Below are 25,914 nucleotides of genomic sequence, written 5' to 3'. Positions count from 1 at the left end.
AGTTTTTCGATTTCTTTCTAACGCATTAAATTGTATGTGACAGAAAAAAAGGCACGTCCGTGATTACAGACATTTATAACATTTATTCTAGCTGTCGATTGATGGCGCTATAATCGAAAAAAAAATTTACGAACTATATGATATATCTACGAATATAATCTGTACAATTTATAAGACTATACAAATCAAAGAAAATAGCATTTTATAAATGCAATAAACACAATTGATTTGTTTTTATGCCAAATTGCAAATAAAATGTAACAACTGTCAGATTTACTAAAATGTCATATTAGAATAAATGTTATAAATGTGTATTATCACGGACTTACCTTTTTTTCTATCATTTGTGACGCACTGAAAAATGCCCATGAAAAAGACTTTAGGCGTCCAATTCGTGTTTGGCGAGAGCTAATAAGAGTTGCACAATTAACACATGCCCGTCTCATACTTTCTTTCGATAGTGACAGTTTTATGTTTAGGCAGGTATTACGGCATGTAGACACACGAAATTGGTAGTTATTGACGAGACTCTAACAGAAAAAAGGTACATCACACGGATTTTAGAACCTCATGTAAGATTGAAGCGAGGACTGTGGGTGAAAGTTTTATATTTATGGATGATATCGCTCGCCCACATAGAACTCAAGCGGTTAATGACTATCTTGAGAAAGAAGATATTCGCCGCTTGGAGTGGCCAGCGATGTCTCCAGACATTAACCCCATTGAGCATGCATGAGATGTGCTCTCCAGTGCTGTTTATGCCACAAGGAATCCTCCAAGAACCCATCATGAAATTACAATTAGCTGTAGAGAAGAATGGGAGAATCTGCCACAATAAATTACTTTGATCGACTTAATTGTTAATAACATTTTAATTAAAAATAATTTTTTTAGTCTTTAATTTTTTATTTATTTAATCTTTAAAACAAAAAATATCTGTCAACGTTATAATATTTTTTATAAATGATATGTAACAGTAGTTTCTGAAAATAGCAAAAAATTTGGTTGATGCATAACTTTTGAAACTATTCGTATGTATATATTAAGTATTATTAGTACACTGTACTAGAACATCTTCGGACATCCTAATTTTGCACATTAAAAAAATGTGTGTTCACCTCAGGACGTCTTAAAACTGTTCTATGACGTACTAGTACATTTTCCTACGATGAACGAAAATAGTCTAAAGGGGCGTTTAAACACAGCGATAAGTCACAGCAACTAGTTGTGATGACAAGTTGCTGTGATTTGTTGAGATTGAAACGCTGTTTAGACGCTGAGATAAGTTGACCACAACAAGTTGAAGAGGGGACCATTGTGTACATTAGACCCTTTTAGACCCTTCAATGAATTATAACTAGTTTTCATCCTAAACAAATAGATCCTGTTACTTTCAAAATATAAAGGTTGGGTATGTTATACAGGGTATTTACAAAGTTATAATCAATTTTATATGAAAATCGTAACAAGTTCAACTCACTGTATATATAAAAATAAGCACAACGGCAATGGTTTATTGATGCCATATTTTTTTATTTATTGTCAAAATTTTTAAAAATGATTGATATTGCTAATTTACTTTATATCTAATAAAGGGTGAGTTAAAACTCAAGTACATTATTTTTTCAGTAAAATTTAAATGGGATACCCTGTATTTTATATCACTATTAAAAAGTACCATTACCATACTTTAATTTGTATACAACATTCCCTATGCGTACGTTCAGAGTGGAGCGAAGAAAGAGTGCGAGCAAAGAGCAAAGAGCACGAGCAAAGAGCAAAGAAGTGCACAGAATGGAGCGAAGAAAGAGTACGAGCAAAGAACAAAGAAGTGCTAAACCAGAGTGGAAGTTGGTAGTTACGCGAGACGAGAGTTTAGTTCTTTCCCACTCGGCAGGCATAGATAGTTATTTTCTTTTTTTTTTTTAGAAAACTCCTCATTGAAAACGTGGTACTTCCTAACTCGCAGAAAATGTTAGAGAATTCATCGTAAAGGCAGGTATACATATGCGCTCTGCTCGGTGTGCGAGCTGCTCGCGCGCAGCATGTTCGTCAGATTAGTACGTGTTTTCAAGTGGCGCACAAACGGCACGCACACGGCGCACCACAATCTAACTTCTGTCGGATTTTCAACAAAAGCTTTGATGGTTCGCAATGCGTATTTGGACGGGTTTCCGAGTGGTTTGTTGGTTTTGGCGCGCTTGAGTTGAAAATGTCAAAAAAAACATTCATAAATTAAAAATTAAACTTTGTTTCTGGTGGAGCAACGCAGTTGGAAAAAGCAGATATAATATTATAATTGTCACCGGAAAGCGAAAAAGGTAACGCACAACTTGAAAGAACCTATAGATTTCTAGATTCGTTTCTGGTGAAGCAACGCAGTTGGAACAAACAGATATATTATAATTGTGTCACCGGAAAGCGAAAAAGGTACCGCGCAACTTGGAAGAGCCTATAGTTTTCTAACTTCGCTTCTGGTGAAGAAACGGAGTTGAACAAGCATATATTATAATTGTGTCACCGGGAAGCAAAAAACCTAACGCACAACTTGGATGAACCTATAGTTTTCTAACTTCGTTTCTGGTGAAGCAATGGACTTATAACAAGCAGATGTATTATAATTGTGTCACCAGAAAACGAAAAAGGTAACGCACAACTTGGAAGAACCTATAGTTTTCTAACTTCGCCTCTGGTGAAGCAACAGGGTTGGAACAACCAGATATATTATAATTGTGTCACCGGAAAGTGAAAAAGGTAACTCACAACTTGGAAGAGCCTATAGTTTTCTAACTTCGCTTCTGGTGAAGCAACGGAGTTGGAACAAGCAGATATATTATAATTGTGTCACCGGAAAGTGAAAAAGGTAACTCACAACTTGGAAGACCCTATAGTTTTCTAACTTCGCTTCTGGTGAAGCAACGCAGTTGGAACAAGCAGATATATTATAATTGTGTCACCGGTAAGCGAAAAAGGTAACTCACAACTTGGAAGAACCTATAGTTTTCAGGGACTACCTTTTTCGCTTTCCGCTGACACAGTTATAATATTATCTGTTTGTTCCAACTGCGTTGCTTCACCAGAAACGAAGTTAGAAAACTATAGGTTCTTCCAAGTTATGCGTTACCATATTCGCTTTCCGGTGACACAATTATAATATATCTGCTTGTTCCAACTGCGTTGCTTCACCAGAAACGAAGTTATAAATATATAAGTTATTTCAAGTTGTGCGTTACCTTTTTCGCTTTCCGGTGACAATTATAATATTCTGCTTGTTCCAACTTCGTTGCTTCACCAGAAACAAAGTTAAATTTTTAATTTATGAATGTTTTTTTTATATTGATAACGATTTTTGAAGTGAAAGTTGAAACGTCAAGTAAACTTGATTTCAAACTCGAATTGTGGCTTATGTCCAAATAAAATAGTAAATCTTATTTTGTATTTCTCACGCCGGTAAGAAGACAACAATGAAATGACCTTTTTTACATTGGTCCACATGTATATTTTTTATTTCAGCTTCGAGGTGGATGACGTCACTAGTATGTAAATGCCAAAAAATCATAATTTAAATATAAAAATCGACCTGTTTCCGGATTTTTTAGTCGTCGGTTTACGAAATAATGAATCTATTCCATTTGGTTTTGCCACACTGTAGAACGTAGAACTTTGGAATCCTGAGAAAACTAATAGTATTTTTGAGAAATTTAAACGCATAATGAAAGATTTGCCTGAATTCAGGTTGCCTGGATGACACAATATGGAGAAATTAAAATATTGGAAAAGATATGAAAGGCAGAATTTACAAAACAGTCATCAGGACAATAATGACATACGCGGCAGAAACACGACCCGACACAGAGAGGACAAAAAAATTGCTCGAAACAGCGGAGATGAAAACCCTTCGAAAAATCGATGGTGCGACTCTATGGGACAGAGCTAAAAGTGCAGATATACGACAGAAGACAGGGTAAGAAACAGAACAATAGAATGGAATGACCACATAAGCCGAATGACAACAGAGTAGTCAGGACAGCGCTGCGAGAGACGGTTTCCCAATAAGCAGACGATCAGTGGTAAGACCACGAAAACGATGGAACGACAACTTACTAGAGGCACATTGAAAAAACAGACAGTAATGTCTATACAAAAAGAAGAAGAATAATAATAATTTATGAAAATTTTGATAATAAATAAAAAAATGGCATCAATAATCCATTGCTTTTGTGCTTATTTTTATTTATACAATGAGTTAACTTGTTACAATTTTCATATAAAATTGGTTATAACTTTGTAAAATACCCTGTATAACATAACAATCCTTTATACATTTGTAATGGCGAAGTTAAGAAGATTTTGAATATAAAATAAAATACAGGGTGTTCCAATAAAAAAAAATTAAGTTTGGTCTGCCACTATGTTATCGAACACCCTATGTAACATTCTAATTAATTTTATAAATGTGAATCTCAAAGTTGGCTACAATTTTTGTTATTAACTTTTATTGCTATCTATTACTATAACGGATCTACGTAACTTTACCCCACTAATCAATCACCCTGTACATTATTTAATTGGATATGTAAATAAATCCTAATACGGTAAGATTCTCCTAAATTGCTACAACCCAAGTCCAATGATAAATCGCTGTACCGTTTAGACACGACGATAAATTAAAACAACTCGATCCTTGTGATAAGTTGATACCAACCTCAACCCAACTCCAACTTTGATAAGTCGTGCGATGCACCGTTTACACACAATGATAAGTTGCAACAACTCGATTGACCTTGATAAGTTGTTTGATATATCGCTGTGTTTAAACGATCCTTAAAGGATCGTTTAAACACAGCGATATATCAAACAACTTATCAAGGTCAATCGAGTTGTTGCAACTTATCATTGTGTGTAAACGGTGCATCGCACGACTTATCAAAGTTGGAGTTGGGTTGATGTTGGTATCAACTTATCACAAGGATCGAGTTGTTTTAATTTATCGTCGTGTCTAAACGGTACAGCGATTTATCATTGGACTTGGGTTGTAGCAATTTAGGAGAATCTTACCGTATTAGGATTTATTTACATATCCAATTAAATAATGTACAGGGTGATTGATTAGTGGGGTAAAGTTACGTAGATCCGTTATAGTAATAGATAGCAATAAAAGTTAATAACAAAAATTGTAGCCAACTTTGAGATTCACATTTATAAAATTAATTAGAATGTTACATAGGTTGTTCGATAACATAGTGGCAGACCAAACTTAATTTTTTTTTATTGGAACACCCTGTATTTTATTTTATATTCAAAATCTTCTTAACTTCGCCATTACAAATGTATAAAGGATTGTTATGTTATACAGGGTATTTTACAAAGTTATAACCAATTTTATATGAAAATTGTAACAAGTTAACTCATTGTATAAATAAAAATAAGCACAAAAGCAATGGATTATTGATGCCATTTTTTTATTTATTATCAAAATTTTCATAAATTATTATTATTCTTCTTCTTTTTGTATAGACATTACTGTCTGTTTTTTCAATGTGCCTCTAGTAAGTTGTCGTTCCATCGTTTTCGTGGTCTTACCACTGATCGTCTGCTTATTGGGAAACCGTCTCTCGCAGCGCTGTCCTGACTACTCTGTTGTCATTCGGCTTATGTGGTCATTCCATTCTATTGTTCTGTTTCTTACCCTGTCTTCTGTCGTATATCTGCACTTTTAGCTCTGTCCCATAGAGTCGCACCATCGATTTTTCGAAGGGTTTTCATCTCCGCTGTTTCGAGCAATTTTTTTGTCCTCTCTGTGTCGGGTCGTGTTTCTGCCGCGTATGTCATTATTGTCCTGATGACTGTTTTGTAAATTCTGCCTTTCATATCTTTTCCAATATTTTAATTTCTCCATATTGTGTCATCCAGGCAACCTGAATTCAGGCAAATCTTTCATTATGCGTTTAAATTTCTCAAAAATACTATTAGTTTTCTCAGGATTCCAAAGTTCTACGTTCTACAGTGTGGCAAAACCAAATGGAATAGATTCATTATTTCGTAAACCGACGACTAAAAAATCCGGAAACAGGTCGATTTTTATATTTAAATTATGATTTTTTGGCATTTACATACTAGTGACGTCATCCACCTCGAAGCTGAAATAAAAAATATACATGTGGACCAATGTAAAAAAGGTCATTTCATTGTTGTCTTCTTACCGGCGTGAGAAATACAAAATAAGATTTACTATTTTATTTGGACATAAGCCACAATTCGAGTTTGAAATCAAGTTTACTTGACGTTTCAACTTTCACTTCAAAAATCGTTATCAATATAAAAAAAACATTCATAAATTAAAAATTTAACTTTGTTTCTGGTGAAGCAACGAAGTTGGAACAAGCAGAATATTATAATTGTCACCGGAAAGCGAAAAAGGTAACGCACAACTTGAAATAACTTATATATTTATAACTTCGTTTCTGGTGAAGCAACGCAGTTGGAACAAGCAGATATATTATAATTGTGTCACCGGAAAGCGAATATGGTAACGCATAACTTGGAAGAACCTATAGTTTTCTAACTTCGTTTCTGGTGAAGCAACGCAGTTGGAACAAACAGATAATATTATAACTGTGTCAGCGGAAAGCGAAAAAGGTAGTCCCTGAAAACTATAGGTTCTTCCAAGTTGTGAGTTACCTTTTTCGCTTACCGGTGACACAATTATAATATATCTGCTTGTTCCAACTGCGTTGCTTCACCAGAAGCGAAGTTAGAAAACTATAGGGTCTTCCAAGTTGTGAGTTACCTTTTTCACTTTCCGGTGACACAATTATAATATATCTGCTTGTTCCAACTCCGTTGCTTCACCAGAAGCGAAGTTAGAAAACTATAGGCTCTTCCAAGTTGTGAGTTACCTTTTTCACTTTCCGGTGACACAATTATAATATATCTGGTTGTTCCAACCCTGTTGCTTCACCAGAGGCGAAGTTGAAAACTATAGGTTCTTCCAAGTTGTGCGTTACCTTTTTCGCTTTCTGGTGACACAATTATAATACATCTGCTTATTATAACTCCATTGCTTCACCAGAAACGAAGTTAGAAAACTATAGGTTCATCCAAGTTGTGCGTTAGGTTTTTTGCTTCCCGGTGACACAATTATAATATATCTGCTTGTTCAACTCCGTTTCTTCACCAGAAGCGAAGTTAGAAAACTATAGGCTCTTCCAAGTTGCGCGGTACCTTTTTCGCTTTCCGGTGACACAATTATAATATATCTGTTTGTTCCAACTGCGTTGCTTCACCAGAAACGAATCTAGAAATCTATAGGTTCTTTCAAGTTGTGCGTTACCTTTTTCGCTTTCCGGTGACAATTATAATATTATATCTGCTTTTTCCAACTGCGTTGCTCCACCAGAAACAAAGTTTAATTTTTAATTTATGAATGTTTTTTTTTGACATTTTCAACTCAAGCGCGCCAAAACCAACAAACCACTCGGAAACCCGTCCAAATACGCATTGCGAACCATCAAAGCTTTTGTTGAAAATCCGACAGAAGTTAGATTGTGGTGCGCCGTGTGCGTGCCGTTTGTGCGCCACCTGAAAACACGTACTAATCTGACGAACATGCTGCGCGCGAGCGGCTCGCACACCGAGCAGAGCGCATATGTATACCTGCCTTTACGATGAATTCTCTAACATTTTCTGCGAGTTAGGAAGTACCACGTTTTCAATGAGGAGTTTTCTAAAAAAAAAAAGAAAATAACTATCTATGCCTGCCGAGTGGGAAAGAACTAAACTCTCGTCTCGCGTAACTACCAACTTCCACTCTGGTTTAGCACTTCTTTGTTCTTTGCTCGTACTCTTTCTTCGCTCCATTCTGTGCACTTCTTTGCTCTTTGCTCGTGCTCTTTGCTCTTTGCTCGCACTCTTTCTTCGCTCCACTCTGAACGTACGCATAGGGAATGTTGTATACAAATTAAAGTATGGTAATGGTACTTTTTAATAGTGATATAAAATACAGGGTATCCCATTTAAATTTTACTGAAAAAATAATGTACTTGAGTTTTAACTCACCCTTTATTAGATATAAAGTAAATTAGCAATATCAATCATTTTTAAAAATTTTGACAATAAATAAAAAAATATGGCATCAATAAACCATTGCCGTTGTGCTTATTTTTATATATACAGTGAGTTGAACTTGTTACGATTTTCATATAAAATTGGTTATAACTTTGTAAATACCCTGTATAACATACCCAACCTTTATATTTTGAAAGTAACAGGATCTATTTGTTTAGGATGAAAACTAGTTATAATTCATTGAAGGGTCTAAAAGGGTCTAATGTACACAATGGTCCCCTCTTCAACTTGTTGTGGTCAACTTATCTCAGCGTCTAAACAGCGTTTCAATCTCAACAAATCACAGCAACTTGTCATCACAACTAGTTGCTGTGACTTATCGCTGTGTTTAAACGCCCCTTAAGAGCTAGAGCAGATAAATCATCATCATAAGTAATATGGAGTTTGGCATGTGAAATGTGTCTATTTTATATTGATAATTATGACCCGTTTCAGGCTGACACCTCAGTGCATACAGGAAGTAGCAATAAAAGATGAAAGGGGAAAGTTAGTGTAGTCTTTAAAGGTTTTCACCTCCTATTTTGTTAAACTTCCATCGATTTGCATGATTAAATTACTAACTATTTAGTTGTGTAATTGTAACTAAAATCACTAGTAGTCGAGGAAATGAAGCATTTTGGCTCGCAATTTTTTCGTCCAGCATGGATTTACTTGAAATTTTCACAGAAGGTAGGGAATAGTCCAAGGATCATTTTCTATATCATGCCGCTGTACGCTAAAACCTTGGGGGTGGTTACCACCCCATCTCGGGGGCGGGAATTTTTTATTACATTTTAACTATGCAAATCGATGTAACAAGTAATTCTAAGAAAAAAATGTTTTTTACATTTTCTTCGTAAAACTAATATTTTTCGAGTTATTCGCTCTTGAAAATAACAGTTTTTCGATGAAAAAATCGACTTTTTTAAAGGGTTTTTTGAGAATACCTCGAAAAATATGCATTTTATCAAAAAAATTGTAGATATTAAAATTGTATCTTTTAGTAACACAAACCAAATTCTTTTTCTGTAATATCTTTAAGACCAATAGAAACCGAGATACGGCATGTTAAAAGTTAGCCTTTTTCGTCAAATGCATAATTTGAAATATTCAAAGTAAAATAACGGAAAAACTTTGCATTTTTCGAAGAAAACTTAAATAATCTTTTTCCAAGCACACAGCTAGGCCTCTCAAAAAATAATAATAAAAAGTTTCTAGCCTGAAAATTAAGCGACTTATGATCAAAAAAAGGTCGGTACCTGCTTTTCTCTATAAAAAATCAGTGAAAATAACCCCCCTAACTGCCCTCCTAATTAAAAATTGGTCTTCACCTTTCTGTAATTCCTTTTATATTTATATTATCAATACACCCAAGAAGTTTGACCTATTTAAAAGGCCTAATTTTAGAAAAATTGTAGTTTAAAGAAAAATGAATTTTTTGGAATTTCCCATTTTTCACCTTTTACTTCAAAACATCTCCGAAAATACTGGAGATGCGAAAAAAATGATGGATTACTAAATTGTAGCTTTTTTAATAACTAAAATTACCTTGTGCATAGATTTTTATTACAGTGAACAGTTAGCGAGATACAGCTGTTTAAAGCCTATATTTACGAGCAAACACCCCCTTATTCGAGCCCTTTAAACCCACCATAAATAAAAACTAAGGGATCTTACGGAATGTAGTTTACACAGTCTTATAACTCTTTAAAAATTCTACAAAGTCATTTTTGAAAAAACTTTTTATCGCCAAAAATGAAGGAGCTATGTTTATAAAACGATTTTTTTTTTTTCGAAAAATGCGGATAGTCCTCTTATGGATAATTTTCAATGTATGTATAATACCACAGAACCGGTTCGTATACTGGAAGATGACTAAAAAACTATTTGTATTTTATATTTGTTCATATTTGTATTTTTGTTAGCTTATTAAATAAATTTTTTTGTAATTCTTTAATTCTACTTTTTTTCTGTATAGATCTATTAAAATATCTACTTATAAAAACTGTAATGTTATTAAGGGTGGTTTTAAGGGTTGAAATATTATGATATATCCTAAAGTATCAAACAATCATTATTTTAACCAATCAAAACCAAATTTTACCCATATTAAAGTTTACAATGTTATTATATAATTTTTGACAATAAGGGGTAGTTTACACCCCTAAAAATAATCAACGCCCTTAAGCATGATATAGAATATGAAGTACAGGGTGAAGTAAGGGATCCTAATCCCAAATTTTTATGTAAATCGATGCAAGCCGAAATTATTCTTTTAGGATAAGTAAATTTTTTATATATAGCTCCTACATGGGTGGTTTTAAGGGTTGAAATATTATGATAGTGTATCTTAAAGCATACAACAATCATTATGTATTTAATAGGAACCAAATGTTGACAATATTAAAGTTTAAAATGTTATTTTATAATTTTTTACAATTAGGGGTAGTTTTCACCCTTAAAAAACCAAAAGCGTACAACGGCTCAATATAGAAAATGAACTAGGGGGTGTAATGAGCCTAATCACAAATTTTTGTACAAATCGATGCTGGACGAAAAAATTGCGAGGTTTTGCCATTTTTTCAGCTTCATTTCCTCGACTATAGCCAGTTGTGCCTGAGTTTAGCGAACCGACTATATCGTGTTATTAAAATAAATCAACACTTTTTGAGTTATTAAAGATCAAAGATTTGTCTGTTTAAGAGCACATGCCTGAAGCTACGGATGATAAAAAGAACATATTAATTAATTGTATGTTACTAAAATATTATTTTTATATTATTTCGATATTATACATTTAGCAAAAGTGTATTCGAATATATCAAATATACCCATTATTGGACACCCCCAGTTTCTGGACATATTCAGTTTATAATGAAAAAAAAAATTCAATTAAATATCGAAATAATATAAAAATAATATTTTACTAACACACAATTAATTAACATGTTCTTTTTATCATCCGTAACTTCACGCATATTCTCTTAAATAGACAAATCTTTGATCATAACTAAAAAGTATTGATTTATTTTAATAACATGATATAACAAATTTTACTTAAAATTTGTCCCTCTATCGATTTGTGGGGTTATTTTTAATAAAATAGTTTTCACCCGCGGGAAGGGGTGGTATTCACCACCAGGGTAAAAGTGTAAGTGGTACCAAATCAGTTTTGTTTCTTGAGGTATGCTCTAACTAGTCATCAATTTTCATGCAAATCGATGGAGGTTTAACAAAATAGGAGGTGAAAACCTTTAATGACTGCACTAACTTTCCCCTTTGATCCCTTATTGCTAAGTCCTGTATCCACTGAGGTGTCAGCCTGAAAGGGGTCATAATTATCAATATACAATAGACACATTTCACAGGAAAAACTCCATATTACTTATGACGATGATTTTTCGGCTCTAGCTCTCCGTCTAAAAGCTGATACACAATACACAAATATCACAAAAGTGATATTTGTTGGGAAGCTAGTATGGTTAATTCAGACCTTATAGAAGTAATTTAAACTTAACCAAAAGTGTGGTTAATTCTCAGCCCTTAGTTTCGCTCGGCCCCAACCAAAAGTGTGGTTATAGAAGCAATTAAAAAAATGAAACCAAAACAAACGGCCTTACATAAATGCCTGATGATACGTTGGAATTAATAGAACAAACATTATTAAACAATCGAAGACTGACAAAATAAGAAAAGAAGAAAAAAATCGATTCAAACAGCTTTTCATGTCCAATGAAAATATAGACAAAATTATAAGACGCACCTAAACAATATTTAGAAAAAAGCGAGGACTATCGACACGAATTAGTGTACGAGTGTACTCGTAATATCATCTTTGTACAGTACAGACTATATAGAAAAATCTTTAGAAAAAGTTTGAAATAGACATAAGAGAAAATATTGACGAACACCAAGCGGAATAGAAAATGCGATTGCCAATTCGGAAATCAAAACGTCAAAATAAACGTAGTTTTACTTCAAAGTGCGGTTAATTCCCATTAAACGTACTGAGTCGTATAATTCCAATATTCGCTAACTCCACGCGCAACATATTTTCAGTAAAAGCCAAAAACTGTATTCATTATTTCAGATCACCTGTCTAAATGAATTGAAATTATTCCATTATAGCCCAGTAAATGAAAGGGAACTACGGCGATACCGTGTAATTTTCAGGGGCAACTCCGAATTGCATGAAAATTTGGATTTAGGTTCTACTTACCTTCCACTTCAAAGTTGAAACTGTGCCGTTGGTTGCTTTTACTTGGAGGGTGACAGTTGCCCCTTATCGGGGGTGAAAAAATATACGTTCAAGATAAACCGGAAATGGATAAACTGACTGATTTCAAGCAACTTTTGTTCTATAGAGTTTTTTATGTAAGTCAATACTTTTCGAGTTATTTGCGATTGAAAATGTTTATTTTTCGACAAAAAAGTTTTCATACGGGTTTTCTCAAATAACTCAAAAAATAAATAGTTGATCGAAAAACACGTTCATAGCAAAGATGTAGCTTATAAAAAACCGAAAAAAATGGTGTATCAGTAAAGTCTACCAATCGAGTAAAACCAAAGTTGTAGCTCATGAAAAATACGTTCTTCTTCGTCTAATCCCAAATCGAATATTTCAAGGTGAAATCACCGAAAAATTAAGCACTTTTCGGGAAAAACCCATTCAAACTTTTTTTATAGTGTTTATAAAAAGTTTTATTTTAATTGTTTACAAAAGGTTCTAGCATTAAAAATAAGCGAGTTACGCTCAAAATAAAGTTGGCCATCTTTTTTGGTAAAAAAAAATCATGAAAATCTCCCCGTGTTTAGCTCCCCAAATGAAACTAATTGCTACCGCTTTACAAACATTTTACTTACTTATCTATTTTTATATGATCTGTTAGTCTCGATGGTTTAAAGTGCTTATTTTTGAAAGGGTTATAGTTGAAAAAGCTTGAACGGGTGACTAATCACGACTGTATGCAAATTTTGAACAGCCATATCTTAACCAATTTTTGTCTTACGGAAAAAGAAAATGTAACTAGCATATTTATAATAGCAAAACCCATGATACTATAAATAACATGGCAAATTTAAACTTTATTTATAGTATCATGGCAAAACCTACATTTTTTACTTTTTAAGATTTTTCTTATGACTAATACTTTATAAGTTATTTTGAAAAAAGGAAAATTTTCCAAAAAAATTTTTTTTACTATAAAACCAAATTTTTTCAAAAATAAGCACTTCAAACCAATCAAACTTACAGATCATATAAACAATACACAAACAGTTAAAATAAACGGTAAAGCGGTACCGATTAATTTTATTTAGGGTGCTAAATAGAGGGAGGTTTTCACGATTTTTTTACCAAAGAAAGGGGCCAACTTCTTTTTTTCAGTGTAACTCGTTTATTTTTGATGCTAGAAACTTTTGTAAAAAACAAATATAAAGCTTTATTTTAGGTACTTTAAAAATGTTAATAAGATTTTCCCGAAAAGTGCTTAATTTTTCGGTGATTTCGTGTTGAATTTTTCGATTCAGAATTAGACGAATAAGAAAGTATTTTTCATGAGCTACAACTTTGCTTTTACTCATTTTATAGACTTCACTGATCCACCATTTTTTTCGTTTTTTTTAAGCTACACTTTTGCTAAGAATATTTTTTTCGATAAAATATTTACTTTTTGAGTTATTTGCGAAAAACCGTCTGAAAACGTAGTTTTTTTTTGAAAAATAAAACATTTTCAATCTCGAATAACTCGAAAAGTATTGACTTATGTAAAAAACTTTATAGAATGAAAGTTGCTTATAATCTGTCAATTTATTTATTTCTGAGCTTATTTTAAACACCCGTTTTTCACTCCCTCCCCCAGAGAAGGGGTGACTGTCACCTCCCAAGTAAAAGCAACCAACGGCACAAATTCAACTTTGAAGGGGAGGATAAGTAGAACCTAAATCCAAATTTTCATGCAATTCGGAGTTGCCCCTGAAAATTACACTTCAAAACGGTCATTTATTGGGCTATTAGGGAATGATATTCTAATTTGTTGATAACCCTGATTTACGTAACTTGGTTATAGCCCAATAAATGACCGTTTATGACCGTTTTGGAGTGTAATTTCCAGGGGCAATTCCGAATTGCATGAAAATTTGGATTTAGGTTCTACTTACTCTCCACTTCAAAGTGGGTTTGAATTTGTGCCGTTGGTTGCTTTTACTTGGGGGTGATATTTGCCCCTTCTCGGGGGGTGAAAAACGCGTGTTTAAAAAAGGCCGGAAATGGATAAATTGAGTTATTTTAAGCACCTTTTGTTCTATTAAGTTTTTTACGTAATTTAATACTTTTCGAGTTATTCGCGATTTAAAATGTTGATTTTTCGACAAAAAAACTAGGTTTTCAGACCGTTTTTCTCAAATAACTCAAAAAGTAAATATTTTATCGAAAAAAATATTTTTAGCAAAAGTGTAGCCTATAAAAAAACGAAAAATATGGTGTACCAGTAAAATCTACAAATTGAGTAGAAGCAAAGTTGTAGCTCATGAAAAATACGTTCTTATTCGTCTAATTCCAAATCGAATAATTCAACGCGAAATCACCGAAGAAAGATGCGTTTTTTGGGAAAACCTTATTAACATTTTTAAAGTATCGAAAAAAAAGCTTATTATTTGTTTTTTACAAAAGTTTACAGCATCAAAAATAAACGAGTTACACTGAAAAAAAAGTTGGCCCCTTTTTTTGGTAAAAAAAATCGTGAAAACCTCCCTCTATTTAGCACCCTAAATGAAATTAATCGTTTGGCTTTACCATCTATTTTAACTGTATGTGTATTGTTTATATGATCTGTAAGTTTAAATGGTTTGAAGTGCTTATTTTTAAAAAAATTTGGTTTTATAGTAAAAAAAAATTCTAAAAATTTTTGAAAAATTTTATTTTTTCAAAATAACTTAAAAAGTATTAGTGATAAGAAAAATCTTAAAGAGTAAAAAAATGTAGGTTTTGCTATTATAAATATGATAGTTTCATTTTGTTTCTCCGTAAGACAAAAATTGGTTAAGATATGGCTGTTCAAAATTTGCATACACTCGTGATTAGTGACCCATTCAAGCTTTCTCAATTATAACCCTTTCAAAAATAAACACTTTAAACCGGTGATACTGAAAAATCATATAAAAAATAAATAGGTAAGTAAATTGTTTGTAAAGCCGTAGCGATTAATTTCATTTGGGGAGCTAAGCACGGCGAGATTTTCATGATTTTTTACAAAAAAAAAGAGGGCCAACTTTATTTTGAGCGTAACTCGCTTATTTTTAATGCTAAAACTTTTGTTAACAATTAAAACAAAGCTTTTTATAAACACTTTAAAAAAGTTTAAATGGGTTTTTCCCGAAAAGTGCTTAACTTTCGGTGATTTCACCTTAAAATATTCGATTTGGAATTAGACGAATAAGAACGTATTTTTCATGAGCTACAACTTTGTTTTTATTTTATTGATAGACTTTACTGATACACCATTTTTTTGGGTTTTTTATAAGCTACACTTTTGCTAAGGATATTTTTTTCGATAAAATATTTACTTTTTGAGTTATTTGCGAAAAACCGTCTGAAAACGTAGTTTTTAGCAAATAACTCGAAAAGTATTGACTTACGTAAAAAACTTTATAGAACAAAAGTTACTTAAAACCAGCGAATTTATCCATTTCCGGTCTTATCTTGAACGTATGTTTTTTCACCCCCGAGAAGGGGTGACTGTCACCCCCCAAGTAAAAGCAACCAATGGTCAATTTCAATTTTGAAGTGGAGGGTAAGTAGAACCTAAATCAAAATTTTCATGCAATTCGGAGTTGCCCCTGAAAATTACACGGTATCGCCGGATTTCCCGTTCATTTACTGGGCTATTAATAAAACAGAAGATAAAAATGTATTTATGTATAAAAAGAATGGATTTAGCAGATTTTGAAACTAACCAGTGGAGATAGCGTGGAATTAGCGAATTTTGGATATAACTACAGGTGAATTTAACGACTTTTTCTTTTTCTTTTTTTTATTAGGACATGCTTTTTCAACTTGTTTAGTTATTTCTTCCATTATTTTAATTAATAAAAGCAAATTACGGACAACAATATTCACACAGTTTTGAACTATACCGCCATATTGAAATCTTCAGAATGAAAGGAGCTGGCGGGTTTGGAAAAAATTCTTAACGTTACTGTCAAATTTAGTCGGGAGCTGGCGGTTTTAGGTACAAAACGAACATAATAACATGTAAAAAATTGCACAGACTATCTAAAAACAAAGATAGTTCAAAATATAGAAAAAGTGGAGTTAGAGGATATTGGAATTATACGACGTAGAAATATTCCAAAATAGTTTCAGCCTAAAATGAGATCTACACTGAGCATCAAAATTAACGCACCACCTTAAAAATGGGACATTTTTGATGTCTCGTATTTCCTAAACCTGTTGTCCGATTTGAGTAATTTTTTTAGTATATTATAACTTTATTTTTCAAGAATATCGATGTAATAATATTATTGCCAAACAGGCAAGTGTCATTGTATACCGGGTGTAACAATGACAGTGTGTTTTTCCTCAAAGTTTGGAACACCCTGAACTGTAGCCTTAGGCTTTTTTAATATTTTTCTTTTCGATTCATTCGCTTATGTGGGATAATAAAAAAGTTAGGTACTTTAACAACTAGCCATGTTATTCATCAATACAGGGTGTTTCTAAATAAGAGGTAAAAAAAGAGTCTAAATTTAAGGGGTAATTCTGCATGAAAAAATAATGACCATTTGTTTTATAAACATATGTCCGCAAATGTTTTGTTTCCGAGATATGGGATGTTGAATTTTTTCTTACAAACCGACGATTTATTTATTGCTCTAAAACCGGTTGAGATATGCAAATAAAATTTAGTAGGTTTTAAGAGCTAGTTATTGCGCATTTTTTGACATACATTTAAGAGTTTTATATTCACCATTGGCGTGCATACGGGTCATATTACCCAGTCATATTACCCGTATGCACGCCAATGGTGAATATAACATTCTTAATTGTATGCAAAAAATGCACAATAACTACCTCTTAAAACCTACCAAAGGGTACCCCCCGTTAAGATAGGAAAAATGCCCTCACTCCCAGAATTCAATAAACTTATTTTTTTTACGTTCTATGCAATTAAAAAATGAGATAACGTGGATTTTTAGATCGCCACCCCCCTTTCCCCTCCCCCACAGCCAAAAAGGTAGATTTTTAGATTTAATTTTTTTTTAGTTGGGTTGCAATTGATTTAAAAATTTCAAAAAATTCACACATGTATCTGAGACTTTTACAAAACATGTCCATTTTTTATGGATCCGTAGGTCGAGTGTACATAACCTCAAAATTGTTTTAACTTTTTTAAAGCTTATAACTTTTTCTTGGAGGGGGCTGCAGGTCCAATTTTTTTTGCATTTTGTAAATTTTATCAAAAGCTATCTCTCTGATTTTTTTCAGATTTTTCCGTTACTTGCGCCATCTTGAAAAATCCGGAAAACTGTTTTTAGGGGGTTTTTGGGGATTTTCTCCATTTTATAGACTGCAACATAGATCAACTCAAGGTTCTGTTAATAGATTATGTAGAATTTGAAATAACTGAGTATTTTACGACTATCAATTGGGCAAAATACCCCAAGCCCCTTAAAAACAATGTTTTTTTTTTAAGTTATATAAGGGTTTTTGTTGGCTTAATGATATTTTTTGAGATCGATACAGCCTAAAAATTTTGAATTTTTTTCATTTTTTTACTTTGTGATTAAAAAATAAGACTCATCGCATTTTTAGCCCACCAACCCCTCCCCCTGCCCCCACAAAAACGTCATTTCTTTTATTTTTTTATTTAGTTAAAGTTTTGTAAGGGTTTTGCGGGTCTAATCATATTTTTTGAGGTCGATACAGCCTGAATATTTTTTTTTTATTTTTTTACGTTCTATGTGATTAAAAAATTATGACTCACCGCAATTTTAGCCCACTTCCCCTATTACCCCTCCCCACAGCCAAAAACGTAAATTTTTCGATTTTATTTTTTTAAGTTGGCTTGCAATTAAATCGAAAATGTTCTAAAGCTATTTCTTTGTGGCATTTTTGTAATTAACTATTCTAAATGGAAAATAAGCCACAATTTAACTAAAAAATGATTTTATTTTCCATCTGTAATGCGTTAGAGAGAATTCGATAATCTGTGACGCACTGAAAAAAGGGTTCGGGGCGATCTATATAAATAAGTCAGATTAAATTAAATTATTAGATATTTTTAAGATAAGATTTTTTACCAAGCTACATTTTTGTTTAATTTATTAATATTTTGTATTTTTACAACGTGGTGGACGTCGAAACCTTAATAAAATCATTTTTTAGTTAAATTGTGGCTTATTTCCCATTTAGAATAATTAATAATTATTAAATTATAAATTACAAAAAGTACATTTTAATATATCATACTTCTTGTAGTTTTGTGAATCAAAACATTTTGTCCTTTGTTCATTAGTTTGTATTTAGTAGGTACCCTAATATTACCTTACATTATACATATTCTAATTATTCAAACATCTGCTTGTACCATCTACATAACCTATATGTATCTCTGCCTATAATGACACTGCTTCACGTTACTGCCACATAAAACACCATAAAATGAATGAGGAAAGTATTACCAAAGAATATATAGCTCCGTATAGGTATATTCATAGAGTATTCGGAGAGTTATATTCGTTGGTATTACACTTAACAGTTCTAAAGTCTTCATCGCTGTCTTCGTCTATTACAGGTATAACATCCGTATTGTCAAACAGTTTTGCAAGATATTCTGCTGGCATGATGATTTTTGTAGAATATCTTCCATGCCATAAATATTATACTATGGCAGCTACATGCGAACAACAGAACAGCTTATGGTTATGTTGCCGATTGCGCAACTCGCATCTACAAGATATATACAAGACATAGATATCTATCGTTTAATGTTTTCCAAACCATCTGCATTTGGCTCATAATGCAAATAGACCACGACGTATGCTTGTCCCCGTTAGGTAAATTATTCCGATTCTTTTTTTGCACAAACTTACTCAAAAACAGGTCCTTTAAACAAATTCACCTGTACCGCGGTCGGAAAATTGTTTAAACAATTTTTTAAACGAATTCAACAAATCAATTTTTTCACTTCGGACAAATCTGTTTTAGATTATCTGGATCAACCTGAACAAAAAAGGTCTCTTGTGATCTTGCTCTAAAATTGACTGTTGTCGAGTTACACGCGATTTAAAATTTGAAAAAGGCGAAAATGGCCATTTTCAAGGCTTAATAACTCGATTAAAAATTATTATTAGGAAAGTCAGAAAGTGACCAAATGAAAGTTTAAAGCCCCCCCTACAAGAGCCTGAAGAAATTTTTGTCATTATTTTATTACTATTAATTTTAATAATTAAAAATGAGCGCTAAGCACGTATTGAGGCGGTCGTCCGCGAGAGAGATGTACAATTCATTGGACGTTCTAAAAAATATCGATAAAACAAGTATCGATCGAAGTCAAAAATACGTTTTAAAAAAATAAAAAAGGAATTTTGAGGTTATGTGTACACTTGACCTACGGGTCTATAAAAAATAGATGTTTTTTAGAAGCCTCATAAAATGTTTAAATTAATTGCAACTTAACTAAATAAAAAAAATAGAAGAATTGTCGTTTTTGTGGGGGCAGGGGGAGGGGTGGTGGGCTAAAAATGCGATGAGTCTTATTTTTTAATCACATATAAAGTAAAAAAAATGAAAAAAATTCAAAATTTTTAGGCTGTATCGACCTCAAAAAATATCATTAAGCCAACAAAAACCCTTATATAACTTAAAAAAACATGGTTTTTGGGGGCTTGGGGTGTTTTGCCCAATTTTTGAGAGTCCTAAAATACTCAGTTATTTCAAATTCTACATAATCTATTAACAAAACCTTGAGTTGATCTATGTTGCAGTCTATAAAATGGAGAAAATCCCCGAAAACCCCCTAAAAAAAACAGTTTTCCGGGTTTTTCAAAATGGCGCAGGTAACGGAAAAATCTGAAAAAAATAAGAGAGATAGCTTTTGATAAAATACACAAAATGCAAAAAAAATTGGATCTACAGCCCCCTCCAAGAAAAAGTTATAAGCTTTAAAAAAGTTAAAAAAAATTTTGAGGTTATGTACACTCGACCTAGGGGTCCATAAAAAATGGACATATTTTATAAAAGTCTGAGATACATATGTGAATTTTTTGAAATTTTTAAATCAATTGGAACCCAAATAAAAAAAATAAATCTAAAAATCTACCTTTTTGGTTGTGGGGGAGGGGTAAGGGGGTGGCGACCTAAAAATCCGCGTTATCTCATTTTTTAATTGCATAGAACGTAAAAAAAATTAATATATTGAATTCTGGGAGTGAGGGCATTTTGCCTATCTTAACGGGGAGTACCCTTTCATTTGCATATCTCAACCGGTTTTAGAGCAATAAATAAATCGTCAGTGTAAGAAAAAATTCAACATCCCGTATCTCGGAAACGAAGCATTTGCGGACATATGTTTATAAAGCAAACAGTCATTATTTTTCATGCAGAATTACTCCTTAAAGTTTGTTGCACTTATTTAAAAACACCCTGTATTGATGAAGAACGTTGCTAGTTGTTAAAGTACCTAACTTTTTTATTATCCAACATAAGCGAATGAATCAAAAAGCATAACGTTAAGAAAGCCTAAGCCTACAGTTGAGTTTCAATTTCAACATTTTATATACGCCAAATTATTCCACAGGGTGTTCCAAGCTTTGAGGAAAAAACACACTATCATTGTTACACCCGGTAAACAATGGCACTTATCTGTTTAGCAACAATATTACTACATCGATATTCTTGAAAAATAAATCTATAACATATTAAAAAAAATCACTAAAATCGGACAACAGGTTTAGGAAATACAATACATCAAAAATGTCCCATTTTTAAGATGGTGCGTTAATTTTGATGCTTAGTGTACTTGTGCTTCCTTAACTTCGCTAGCACTCGCGTTCGGAATTTTGTTTTCCCCCATTTTACAACGTTAAATTGTAAAAAAATTTGAATTATCCATGTCTGTCTGTCCTTTCGAAAACACAACTCCTCCGTTACCTATTAGAACAGATTTGATAATGTGACAAATGAGGTGTCAAATGAAAGCTTATAACCCAAAGATGGTATTAAAGGTGAGAAATTTGACCTCAAACTTCCGGTTCCAAAGTTGCAACCGGAAGTACTATTTTAAAGTCGAAATAATACAAGCGATATATTATTCGACTCACCTTAATAAGACGAGAACAAATATATACTTCCGATTTTTATATCACTTCCGGTTAAAAAGTTATAACCGAAAGTTTCGCATTATAGTCTCAGGAATAGTAAATGTGATATATCAATCGACGCGTACTGAAAATTCGAGCTCGAATATTTAATTGCGGCTTTGATATGTCATTTCCGATTAAAAAGTTATGAGCGGAAGTTTGAAAATGACTCAAAATTAATTAAATCGTATATCAATAGATGCAAAGTTACACGAAGAGTTTAAGTATCGACTTTCAGTTCGGGTGAAAATCTTGCAATTGCTTGTTTAACACGTATTACATTTTTGCTATAACTACATAATAAATATACTTTGTTGTAACTTACCTACAGACCCCCATTCGGGATGCGCTAAGTTATTGAACCATCCATCATACCTTTGTTTTTCTGTCTTACTTAGGAGTTGATCTGAAACAAAAATAAAATCAAAATAAAAATAAAGAAAAAAGATTTGACTTAAAAATTTGCTTAAGTCAATAATGCATATGAGATTTAAGACTGATCCCAATAAACTTCCCTGTGGTACACATGCATAGGTTTTCCTCATATCACAATAAAATATCCTGTTGTTTAATCCTGAAATATCTTTCTGGCATATATGAATTGAGTCTTCATGAATATTGTATGAGATGAACTGAAGTTTATGATCCAATCTTATACCTTCATCAGTAGAGTGTTTATCTCGAAATCCATATTAATGAACGAATATTAGATTACGATCCAGAACATAAAGTGAAGATTTGACAAAAGTGCTTTTTCTACGTTCCTCATTAAAGATCTCTAGAGAAGAAAAAGCCTACTAATATACGGTAACAGATAGTGTACACATGAAATTGCCTACAAAGGACTTTACTTTATTTTCTACAAAAGAAGATCGACAAAACTAACGCAAGTTTAAAATTGCCAATCATAAGAAGAAGAAGCACTCTCATGCACAAGCAACATATTCTGGAGACCACAAATCAGCTGACTGCATATCTTTGCCAGTGAACCAAATTAAAGCTGAATAGGAAAGAGAATAAGAAGTAGACCCCGAAGATCATGGAGGGATGAAGTGGACGAGGCCATGGAAAGACGAGACCTTAGAGACGGAGAATGGCAGAACAGAAACGACGGGAGACGTTGGTTGAAAGAAGGAAGGCGGCGGCAGCTGTAAAAATCCTTACATAGATAGATAAATTACTGAAGTCACTGAATACATAGTTAGTGAAAAAATAATTCTATTAATGAAATAATTGAATAATTTACGCGATTATACAAGTAACTGTTATCAAAAATAGTGATGAGCGAGACTGGTCTTGGTCTTGCAGTCTTGGTCTTGGTCTTGCAGCAAGACCAAGACCAAGACCGCCTTTTAGCTGCAAGACCAAGACCAAGACCAAGCTTGCAAGAACAAGACCAAGACCAATACCGAACCTTGCAAGACTATGCAAGACCAAGACCAACCTGCAAGACTCTTGCACTTTTTTGCGAAATTGGTTTTTTATTAGTTAACTTTATTTTTTTTTTGTTCAATAATATATACTGACATTGTAATAAACCTTCAAGAATATCGAATTTTTAAAATACATAATATTTTAAGCTAAAAATCAACAATTTTGATATTATATACTTTGATCGTTAGTAAAACAGATTAAGGGGAATTGGTTTTAACATTCGTCTTCTAACTTTTCTAGCATTATCTTATAATTTTACAACAGTAAGTAAAGGGTATTTAACGTAAGCAGGCCACTCAAATAACAAAAAAAGCAATCGAATGTCAAAAAAAGGGGAGCACAATCGAATTAAAAAAAATGCTCCGTATTAGACTGTCGTATAAGAACACATTTTATGAAAATAATACTGATGACGTCGTTTCTGCAGTACTCAAAAATGACATTTAAAAAACCGTATATGTAGAAACAGAAATAAAATTATTCCTGTGACAGTTCAACGGTTTCCAGTATAATAGATTTTCCGCCATATTTGATTCTAATTGGAACTTAAAGGCTAAAAATAATGAAATGTTTTTGAGTGATACTGGATTCTTCGGAAAATGATTTTTTTTAATTTTTCTATTTTCAGTTATTCTCTATTATGAACAGTTTCCGAGATATCGAGTTTTGTCACACTATACGGCCACCCTGTATATGCAGAATGTTTACTAACTATGTGTACAAACTTTATAGGTTAAACGTTCATATGAACTGAAAATAACTTTTATCTACTCTATGTCATATTATGTATACGTTTTTAGTTTGTGAAAACTGTCATTATAGATAGCAGTGCGTGAAGAATTTCAAGTGTGCGTGAAGTAACAATGTATTTTAAATGGGACTTACTTTTTCGCACTGTTTTTAACTTTCGCGTTGTCATGGTGACAATCCTTAACTTTCGCGTTGTCATGATGACAATCCTTAACTTTCGCGTTGTCATGGTGATGACAATATGAGCAATGAATTACAACAAAAGTTTTGACAGTTTTGTGGTTTGAAAGTAGTTAGAATTTTTAAATGTCAAAGTTCTAAAAATTGTGGAATAGAAATGAATTCCAGTGACGAAGAGTTACAGCTTTTTTTATTTGTTTATCGTAGATAAAATATTGTATGAAACTGTGCGTGAAGTACTTTTTGCGTTCGCAAAAAGCATACTTCACGAACTGTTTCAATAAATAACTATTATCTACTCTATGTCATATTATGTATCAGTTTTTAGTTTGTGAAAACTGTCATTATAGAGAACAGTGCGTGAAGGGTTTAAAGTGTGTGTGAAGTAACAATGTCTTTTAAATGGGATTTACTTTTTTGCACACTTTCAATGGTTTTTTTGGCACAGTTTCATATAATCAAATATCCTTAACTTTCGCGTTGTCATGGTGATGACAATATGAGCAATGACTTACAACAAAATTTTTGACAGTTTTGTGGTTTAAAAGTAGTTAGGATTTTTAAATGTCAAAGTTCTAAAAATTGTAGAATGGAAATGAATTCCAGTGACGAAGAGTTACTGTTTTTTTATTTGTTTATCGAAGAGTATATAAAATATTGTATGAAACTGTGCGTGAAGTACTTTTTGCAAACTTACGCGATGTATAGCCCTCGCTCCGTTGTGCTCTAAATATCGCGTGCGTTCGCAAAAAGCATACTTCACGAACTGTTTCATAAATAACTATTTTTTAATGAGAAATCAGTGTTCACGTTCGATACATCATTTCAATAGGAATTTTACATCTGGTTAAAATTTAATGTTTTTTTTATTTTTTCTCCACATAAAAACACAGTTTTGCTTTTGCCTTGTATATAAGTATGTATAATTAAATAAAGCGCGTATTTACTCCAAATAAAATAAAATGTAACTAATACCTTTTTCCTTTTTCTTCTTTTTTTTCACTTTTCTTTTTTTTTTTTCTTTGATATCATATGCTATTGAATTTATAAAAAGCAGTTTGTGTCTCAATTCAACTTAAAATTGAAATTTGAAAATAAACCATTGTATTTGAAACATACTTTTTAATGAAATAAAAATAATTAGGTGAATATAGGTATAATGTTACAATTGGTATCCGTTTGAAACTACATTCTACATTCTTTTAAAATTTTAAAGCAAAAAATATAGTTTCATTCTTCACATCTTTATTTATTTCAATGTACATTTTATTCTAAACTGTTTGGTTCAAATTCTTACTACAAAAAAAAGCAAGACCAGCAAGACTCTTGCAGCAAGACCAAGACCAAGAACAAGACCGGCTAGTGCAAGACCAAGACCAAGACCAAGACTGCCTTTTAGCTGCAAGACCAAGACCAAGACCAAGCTTGCAAGAACAAGACCAAGACCAAGACTAGCCTGGTCTTGGTCTTGTTCTTGTTTTGCTCATCACTAATCAAAAATATTCAAAACCTGAACGGAAATTGTAATCTCTTACGTTGCCGATGACGACATAGCTGTCAACTAATGTTTACATCCAATGCATGTCTCAAGCGAATAAATTGTAATAGCAAAATTGATTATTTATTAATACCATTGATCCTGCTTAATAGCGTAAGAGGATTATCTGCTTTTTATTTATATCTCAAAAAAAATTACAACCTGGTCTTTAGCCTCCTGTTTTCAGAATTTGTACAATCTTCCTTGGACATATATAGCTAATCTATTTTTAAACTGTTTCTTTCTCAACTTTAACTTGTAGGATTAGATGCGGTTGAAGGTAAAATAATTAATAAACCATTTTGTAGTCTGGGCGCCAGTCGCCAGCTGCCGTGGCAGTTTCAATTCTGATCGGTTCACCAAAGTTTTCTTATGTATTTTTGGCTGCCGATTACGAATTTCGAGAGTGGATTTCGATTCCAGTTTACAAAGTACGACATGAGCAATTAAAGCATGTCCTAAAATCAAATAAGGTAGACCACAATGACCTCAGGATTATATCGAATTTATACTATAAGCAGCGAGCAACAGTACGTGTTCACGAACAG

General features: G+C 32.6%; 1 protein-coding gene across 1 annotated transcript in view; it reads right to left on the bottom strand.

Annotated features, from left to right (window-relative positions):
• LOC114326347 (dual oxidase) overlaps window positions 1-25,914 on the bottom strand; it is a 276,211-nt gene that overhangs the window by 148,968 nt on the left and 101,329 nt on the right. The window contains exon 2 of the mRNA XM_028274683.2: window positions 21,791-21,871. Within this exon, the coding sequence (XP_028130484.1) occupies window positions 21,791-21,871 (81 nt within the window). The remainder of the gene's footprint in view (window positions 1-21,790; window positions 21,872-25,914) is intronic.

The sequence above is a fragment of the Diabrotica virgifera genome, chromosome 7, assembly GCF_917563875.1.
Source record: "Diabrotica virgifera virgifera chromosome 7, PGI_DIABVI_V3a".
Lineage (NCBI taxonomy): Eukaryota > Metazoa > Arthropoda > Insecta > Coleoptera > Chrysomelidae > Diabrotica > Diabrotica virgifera.
Note: the sequence above shows the minus strand (reverse complement) of the source record. Positions and strands in the feature narration are given on the sequence as shown.